Here is an 8,948-nt window from a genome sequence, read left to right as displayed (position 1 = left end):
CTCGGCCCGCCGCTCCCCACCCCCTGAGCTCTGCCCCGCGCCCTTCAGCGCCCCACTTCGGAGTTCGGGTTCTCGGCGCCCGGCCTCGACCCCGGCGCATCGCGGCTCTCCATCCTTAGAAGCGTGCGCTCCCGGAAGCCTGGTGTTGAGGATGCGGAGTCCAGAGTGGGGCCTGCGCCTTTGAGGAAAGATTGTAAAATTCCGAATGCACAGTTGCTAGAGAGTCGCAGGAGCCTGTCCTGAGAGCTGCAGCCCCTGGGCTTGTCGCCCGGCCCGAGCCTCGCGGCGCAGCCCCCTCTCCTGCGGGCCAGCGCCTTTGTCTTATTTTTCCTTGCGAGCTGAACGTTGGGCCGCGGAGCCCAGCGAGGCGCTTGGGTGTAAATGAGACCTTTCAGTGGACTGGACCGGGATCCAGGCAGAGGCTGATTCTGCCTGCCTGGGTTGGTGGTTTTAATGGCGTTTGCCTGGAATGCAGCACCTTTAGGTGGCGGTCGACTGGCGACATTAGGTGTGTCGCCTGAGGCATTTGCTAGCCACCTGTGGAAAAAGCTCCCTGCGCTTACTAGGTGTTGTGAAGTACAGGATTATACATTGTTATTGTGTCTCACAAAGGAACATTATTAAAGTATGCTTTTGGTAGCGTGTGAACCCTGGATGTTTGAAAGCAAGTGAGATAGTATCTAGAACCTAGTTAAACAAATTTCTATTATTTGAGCCTTAAACCTATACTCACCTACTCACCTGCTCTACCTCGTGCATGTATATTGATTGTTATTACCCAACAATGTTACACCTTCATGAATAACTTACTGTAAGAACCACAGAGACACGATTTCAAAATACATTAAGATAGGAATAATGGTGGTTCATCCATGTAATTCTTAGCAGTCTGGGATGCTGAGGCAGGGAGCTTAACACTTCCCGCATTAACAACGAACTCCTTAAAAACAAGTCAAAACCTTACAGTTGGAGTAACTGGCATAATGATGAAACAAAAGTTAAGTGCAGCAAGACTCCAAATAGTCTGATTCTGAGGAAGGAACGACTGCGTTCTGATAGTTTTTTTCTTTTAATATGCAGTATGGCTTTTAGTATTTTATAAAGATCTGCATACAGTTATTTCCACATATTCTGTGAAATTGTATTCAGTATTAAGAAAACTATGGTAAACATGAGACAAAATGAATGACATGCTCACACAGTGTACTATATACCATGAGGATTCAAATCAGTACTTTCCTTTTGCCAAAATTGGCCTGGTCGACCTGTGAAAGAATTCCCTTTAGGCGAGGTCCTTGGTAGATAGTATTGAGGACTGATGTTACTGCTTAAACGGCCTTGTTTTCTATTGGAATATGTGCTCCCTGCAAGACTGGGCTATGGCCTCTGGCGAATGGCAGTCAGCGGAAGAATCCTCCGCAAGGACATTGTTAGTATGCTTAACCTCACTTTCTGTGTATGTTTTACTGTTGTCCTTTGGCGTTCTCGGTGAGACCTGCTTTTAGTGTATCATTTTACCCCAGCGATCTATTATTCATTACCTGAGCGCATGAGGCAGGCAGTGTTGTGATGTGCACGTTAGTAAACATCTTCGTGAGACCATACTTTGTATTCTTACCGCGTGTAATTACATTTGAGATTGAACAAAGCTTAGTTTTGTTATTGATTTTCCTCTGTCAAGATGGATTTGTTACCTGGGGGTTGCAGTTGATGACATTTTGATATTAATATGTTTGCTGCTGCTACCAAGAGCTTCGTCAAGCAAGTTGGAGATGGAGGGAGATTAGTTCCGGTTCCAAGCCTCAGTGAAGCCGACAAATACCAACCTCTAAGTCTGGTGGTAAAAAAGAAGCGATGCTTTCTGTTTCCTAGATATAAATTTACCTCAACACCCTTTACATTGAAAGATATCCTCCTAGGAGACAGAGAAATTTCAGCTGGTAAGTTTAAAAGTTTGGGAGTGGCTATTCATGAGACTGTTAATCAGTCACCTAAAAATAGGTCTTATATACTAATTAAATTAATACATTTGCATTGATAAAGGCAACTTTTGTTATGATAGTAGTAATGTTAGGATTAATAATGTCTTAAAGTTTTTATGGCATCAAATATCTTATTGGTTGAGCTACCAGTTATTTTATAAGTTGATTTAACCAAATCAATTTGGGAAATGACAGAATAATGTATTTTTTAATTTGATCTTACTGATTTTACATGGTCAAATGAGTAAATTTTGTATTTACAATTCACTTATTAATAAATAGATCATAAAATAAATCATTATTTTAAAAAATTATTGCTTATAAACACTTTTTCCTTCAATCACCAGCAGCTCTTGATGCTGAGATATTCCTTTGGCTGAACAAAGAATTTGTATTCTTTTTAAGTACTGTAAAATTGAATTGAATTTTCTCTGTATATGTGGTTTTAGAAATGGAATCAGGGGTTCTCCAATGGTTGGCTACATCCCTAGCCCTTTTAATTTTTTGTTTTAAGACTGAGTCTCACCAAGTTGCTCAGGCTGGGCAATCCTGCCTCAGCTGCCCAAGTAGTTGAGCTGAATTACTGTTTTTTAATCTTAGTTTGAAATGTTGATTTTTCTTACAGACACTAACATTTGAGTACCTGAGTCTTCAATTGCAAATTAATGTTACTATATATAACCTATGTAAGACAAATTTGAGACATTTAAAAAATACTATACTCCTTCTGGTAAAGGTATTTCATCTTATCAGTTGCTGAATTATGAAGATGAATCAGATGTTTCGCTCTATGGACGTCGAGGCAACCATATTGTAAATGACGTTGGGATTAATGTTACTGGATCAGATTCCATTGCAGTAAAAGCTTCATTTGGCGTAGTTACCAAACATGAAGTGGAAGTATCAACATTACTAAAGGAAATTACTACACGGTCTGTATAATGATCCTAATATACTTCAGTATTTTCATTAACTTTTAATTATATAAACTTCATCACAAAGAATGTTTACAGTATTCACATACTATATGAATTAATTTGTTTGAAATACTACAAATTAGTATAGACAAACTTTAGATAAGGATACACATACAGAAATCATTTGGGTCAAAGAAGATTTTCAGTTCCATAAAATCAGTATAGTTCTGCACATGTTTGCTAAATTATTACATTGAAATAATACAGGACCTCACAGCAAATATAGTACAAGCATCCACCACTACAAATTCTCAACAGGCAGAATAAAATACTCTATATAAACATGTTTAGGAAAATAGGAAAGGTATATTATTCAAGATTTGGGGTGTGTATTTTCTGATTTATAATGTCTGCCTTGTTTGCTTTTGGTAAAGATGATCCATGAATGAATAAATAACGGATGGTATACATAATGATATAACAGAATCATGTGAATGTATCTTTCTTATTTTAGAAAGATTAACTTTGACCACAGCTTGATCCGTCAGTCCAGGAGCAGCAGGAAGGCGGTGCTGTGCGTGGTTATGGAAAGCATCAGAACCACGCGGCAGTGCTCGCTGTCAGTCCACGCGGGAATTCGAGGGGAAGCCATGCGGGTAAAGCACATCACTGCCAAGTTTCCAGTGGGCATTTTTAAAAAGTACTCTTTATCACGAGACATTTTGTCAAACGCTGAGATGAAAGAGCTATAGTTGTAGAGTGTTTTGCACAGGAATGATGTATTTTAGAGTATGAAAAAGCATGCAAGAAAACTTGGATTCTAAACAAGTATAATATAACTCAAAACACTACTTGTGAAATAACGTGCATACTGGAGTGCCCTTCTATTACTATTTAAGGGCTATTTTAAGAATAAAAAGAGGATAGGTTGTATTCTTTGATACTGTTTTGAAGTAATACAGTTCATACTTTGAATTTTTAAAGTTAAATGTATATTATTTATTTATTTATTTATTTATTTGTGTGTGTGTTACCAGGGATTGAACTTGGGACCTTGCACTTGAAAGACAGGCACTTAGGCCTGCTGAGCTTTATCCCCAGCCCCATCTTTTTCTACTATTATCTGTGAACAAACATCAAACATGCTTTGTTCAGCGTTAAATTATTTTTAAACAATTAAAAATAATTAAATTTAAACTCAATTATGGTTTTGTTTATCCTTGACATTCATGACTTGACAGGACAAAATCTGTGTTTTTTCTTTTTTTTTGGTCTTTTTGAGACAGGGTCTCCCTATGCAGTTTAGCTCCACCTTGAGCTCACTTTATAGGCCAGGCTTGACTTGTATTTGCAATGATCTTCCTGCATCAGCCTCCTGAGTGCTGGGGTTACAGGCATGCACCATCATGACCAGCTAAAACCTGATTCTTACACAAGGCTGAATGATAATTTTTTGGATAATATTTTGGAGTCTGCAAATGAAAGTTCTTCTCAGTACCTATATTTAGCTGTCAATATTTACTAGATTCTTATTATCATTGGATTACAGGGTGGGGGTACAAACTGAAGCACTTACTTGATTGTTGATGATTTTTTTGGAAAATAAATTGATGATTTCTTTGGAAAACTTAGAGCTGCGGTGAGGGTTCTGGAAGAGTAGACAGGTTAGACTGCAAGCTTCAAGGTGGCACTTAAACACAGTTACTTTCTAAGATTTGCAGTTGAAATCAGTAGGCTTCTACTGCAGATATTCGTTGACTTGAATACCAAAGTAAATTAAAAATGTGGAGAAATGTTCCCCAATGTAGATCATGAGTCCATGTTGGACCACCTGCATCTCTTCTATAAACAGCTTAGTTCAAATAGGTAATTCTTTACTTCAATGGATTTTGTTGTTTTGATGTTTTGTTTAAGAACTAAAAAAGTGATCCTGACATGTTAGGCTGTTTAATAATATTTTATTTATTTTAGTTTCATTTTATGGATGAACAGAATCCTAAGGGAAGAGACAAAGCTATTGTTTTTCCAGCACATACAACCATAGCTTTCAGTGTTTTTGAACTCTTCATTTACCTGGATGGTGCCTTTGGTGAGTGGATGGTCTGCTTGAAAGACAAATGATATATTTTAAAAGAGAATTTAATAGCAAGTTCTTTCTAGCAATTAAGGAAAGGGATGCTTTAAGTACTGCCAATCTTAATGCTTGAGAAAGGTCCTTCCCTGGCCTGCTTATCTGCTGCCTCTTTTCTGCTGCTTTATAAAAGCTGTTGACTCTCCATGGCCCTACTTCCAATTATAGATAAGAGCTAAAATCCAATCCATGTCCCCTGGCTTACCGGAGAGATAACCAATGCCTTTCTTATAGTTTTGGAGAATGGCAAGTAGGGGTACGTATACATTAAGGTCCTGAAGGGTCTTATTGCTTTAATCAGGCCACCCAAGACAACTTTACTTTTATCAAATAAACACAACTCTTTTCAACTTTCCCTAAAAAGCAACTTTAGATACATAAATACTTCCTCCAAAATTGTCATCTGGTGTAATCCTTTGTGCAACTCTAGTTTTCTTTTAAGGTTAGTTGCCTGGCAACTGGCCCAAAGCCAGGTATAGCCCAAAGGACCAGGCAAGGGAGTTCTTGGCTATGATAATTTATGAACATTTTTATGTCTATTTCTGTCCATTTCTGAAATTCTATAGAAAGAAGGAGTAGGATATTGAGAAACAAAACTGTTGTAAGTAAATTCTATTTGGAATCCTTTGGGTGCATGTTTTTAGAGATACAGTGATTGATTGGAGGAGTATAAACTCATATCCACCAAAATCTAAAATATACATGTACTTTGGCCTATGTGCCCAGGAATTCATCCCACAGGAGAGCTTACAGATAAGTGAATTGGTAGGCATGTAAAGGATATTCACATCCTGATAGTAAAAGCCAGGAAACCATTGTAAGTGGACTTTCACAGTGGTACAACAAAATACAACAGAATACTATGAAGCTCTTAAGTGTGAGGTAGCTCTAGAGATCCTACCTAACATGTAGTATGTAAGTATTGGTGCTAGAGAATTTTTTGCATATTTATACATATTCCTTGCAAAATACATGGATTTTCCAGGAAGCATACCTCATATCAGTGCCTCTGGGGTAGAAGACTGGCTGGGTGCAGGGTGGGCTAGAGACTTACTTGTCGCAGTAGCTCCCTTTTCAGCTTTTTGAATTTTGTGTCATCTGAATGTCTTTTCAAAAACTGTGTAAAATTTGACTTTAAAGTACACAATGAATGAATGGTCCATACAAAAATTCATTGCCCCTATAAAATACTCAATAAAACAATTACTCAAATTATAACATCTTTTTGAAATTGTTTTGTAGACCTTTGTGTCACTTCAGTGTCAAGAGGAGGATTTGAAAGGGAAGAAACGGCAACATTTGCACTACTCTACAGACTGAGAAATATACTATTTGAAAGAAGTATGTACTTTGAAGAATATTTTGAATGATTTTTTTTCTTTCTGGATTAATATGTCAGGTTATTTGTTATTCTGTCAAGTTATTCTGGATTAATATGTCAGGTTATTCTCATCTATTAAGGAAAAATTTAATAGCCAAGTCATTTCATGACAGATGATGTACCTATGCCCGTGCCTTTGTCTGTATCTATTTCTATATCTAAATGTATGTATGCCCATATCTGTATTTATAATGCCATTTTGATTGTATATTTTTATTTTGGCTTCTAATCCATTTCTGCTTTTGTTCTTTTAGATAGAAGAGTGATGGATGCCATTTCTCGCTCACAGTTTTACTTGGATGACCTTTTTTCTGAGTACTATGACAAACCTCTCAGCATGACTGATATTTCACTCAAGGAAGGGACTCACATAAGAGTTAACTTGCTCAATCACAACATTCCTAAAGGGCCTTGCATATTCTGTGGAATGGGGAACTTAAAAAGGGAGACCGTCTATGGCTGCTTCCAGTGCTCTGTGGATGGACAGAAGTATGTTAGACTTCATGCAGTCCCTTGTTTTGATATTTGGCATAAGAGAATGAAATAAAAAGAAAAATGAATATAGTTTGTTGGTGTTTTAAGTACAAGTTGCCATATAAGCCTTCCCTAAATTGCCTAGGTTTGCTTTTGAGTTAGGAAGGAAGAACAGCCTGTGTGGGTATCATTTTCCCCAGGTACAGATGATAACATTACTGTCTACCTCATAAATTATCAAGATTAATAACATTGATAATAGCAGTATAAATATATACTTGATCTCAGCTGAGAAGCGATTATACAGCAGTATAAATATAAAATTCAAAATATAGACAATCTTTCAAAAATTTGTCAAGTCACTTTATAATCACTTGGGATTTAATCTATCACTTTAGATAACAAAAGATTTTCTAAATGTATCAATTTTATAAATTCTAAAAAATAAATTTTTTTTTGTGGTATTGGGGATTGAATCCAGGATGTTAGGGCATGTTAGGGCAATTGGTCTCCTATGGAGCTAAAACTCCACTGTTTTTAAAAATTTTGACATTTTCTCACTAAGTTGCCCACCTGAACTTGAGATGCCTCCTGCCTCAGCCTCCTGAGAAGCTGGGATTTACAGGTATGTGTTACCAAACTTAGCTTATCTGTTTTATTCTTAAGATTCTAATTTAATGTTTAAGGATGACAGATGTATGTAAGTGGCTATTTTATGGTCCCTTAGTGCCTTAGCCTTGGCAAAAGGAGAAAAAATATTAATATTTAATATAATCCTAAATGTTTAATTGCAGTATCAAATTAAAAACATTGAGTTCAGCATGGAGTTTTAGGTACATAATTCACAGGGTGACATTAATTGCTCTTGTGATGTGATGATGTATGTTCACAATTTTGTCTCCATACAACTGTCTACTGTCATTTAAAAGGGAGGTAGGACATGTGTACTTCTTTGAAAATGAAAGTCTGTAATGATCATTCACTGCTAATGATAAGAACATTATGTTGTGAAGTTGGAAGCTAAAGTTCCCTGGCGTCGTTTTAAAACTGAAGACAAAAAGTCTGGGCTGGTAGATATTTAATGAAGGCCTGTGAGAAGGCAGACAGATAGCACACTTATAATTATTTCTGAGATCTAGAACTAATTCTTACTGAAGGATATGAAAAAGTCTTTGGTCTGGTAAAATATCTTGATTCCTTGTAGGACAGAGATAAACAATCTTTGGGTTTTTTGTTTGTTTGTTTTTTTGTGGTATTGGGGATCGAACTCAAGACTTTGCACTTGCCAGGCAGGTGCTTATGACACTGAGCTATATATCCCCAGCACCAATAAGCAGTCTGCCTTCATGTGTACCAAAGGCAGATTCTTTAGTTCTCATTTGTATACCCTATTATCCATAATGTTATGAAATACAAAATCAAATGAAAGGTTACTTCCTAGTTCCCTACTGAATATTTTATAAATGTGGCACATTTTAACATCTAAAATATTGGGTCTTTACGTATTTATATACGCAGCTAAGGTTGGGAGGAGTGTGCAGATTTTGATACATTTTCTTATATCCTGAAGGGAGATTACTGCCAACTGGGACACAGATTCACTCCAGAGTGCACAATTCATAAAGAAACAGGAAATATAATAATACTTTCCTTGAGAGTTAAATTTGCGAAATAGTCTCACATTTATTATACAAAAACTACCATGTATTTTTGGGGAAAAAGTATCTTCTCATGGGAGGAAAGTAGAAAACACAAGATAGAGAAAAGTAAATTGTTTTATATGTGAAGTGGAGTAAGTAGTTAAAATATGCTATAGTTCATCATGTTGGTACACATTATATTCCTTGGGAGAAATGAAGCCATTGCCATCGTGGTCATTCTTTTTAAAGAAGTCTTCTAGGACTGCATTCTGATATGACTTGTCACGTGGCTTCTCATCTTTTTCGAATTCTCTTTCCAAGTAATAGCTTACCTCAGGCTTAGAAAGTTGCCTGTCATTGTCTGCATCTATCTGTTTAAATGTTTCAACACTCCGTGGTCCTTTGGTGACAGCATAAAGTTCA

General features: G+C 36.9%; 2 protein-coding genes across 4 annotated transcripts in view; one reads left to right on the top strand and one right to left on the bottom strand.

The window, feature by feature from the left end:
* Positions 1-55: 55 nt before the first annotated feature.
* Pjvk (pejvakin) lies at positions 56-6,960 on the top strand. The gene is made up of 6 exons (XM_004634716.2): positions 56-1,940; positions 2,719-2,914; positions 3,414-3,555; positions 4,871-4,988; positions 6,273-6,371; positions 6,666-6,960. Exons 1-6 carry the CDS (start codon positions 1,730-1,732, stop codon positions 6,956-6,958), a joined length of 1,059 nt encoding a protein of 352 aa, XP_004634773.1. The 5' UTR covers positions 56-1,729; the 3' UTR covers positions 6,959-6,960.
* A 1,583-nt stretch (positions 6,961-8,543) lies between these two features.
* Positions 8,544-8,948, bottom strand: part of Fkbp7 (FK506 binding protein 7) — a 13,403-nt gene continuing 12,998 nt past the window's right edge. For 2 of the 3 annotated variants that reach the window (XM_023719091.1, XM_004634715.2), the window contains exon 4: positions 8,544-8,857. In XM_023719091.1, coding sequence (XP_023574859.1) covers positions 8,696-8,857 — 162 coding nt within the window. In that variant the 3' untranslated portion in view covers positions 8,544-8,695. Of the gene's footprint in view, positions 8,897-8,948 lie in introns of all 3 variants that reach the window. The other variant, XM_023719090.1, reaches the window with a different exon arrangement.

This window comes from Octodon degus, unplaced genomic scaffold, assembly GCF_000260255.1.
Source record: "Octodon degus isolate 3935 unplaced genomic scaffold, OctDeg1.0 scaffold00065, whole genome shotgun sequence".
In the NCBI taxonomy this organism is placed as follows: Eukaryota; Metazoa; Chordata; class Mammalia; order Rodentia; family Octodontidae; genus Octodon; species Octodon degus.
Note: the sequence above shows the minus strand (reverse complement) of the source record. Positions and strands in the feature narration are given on the sequence as shown.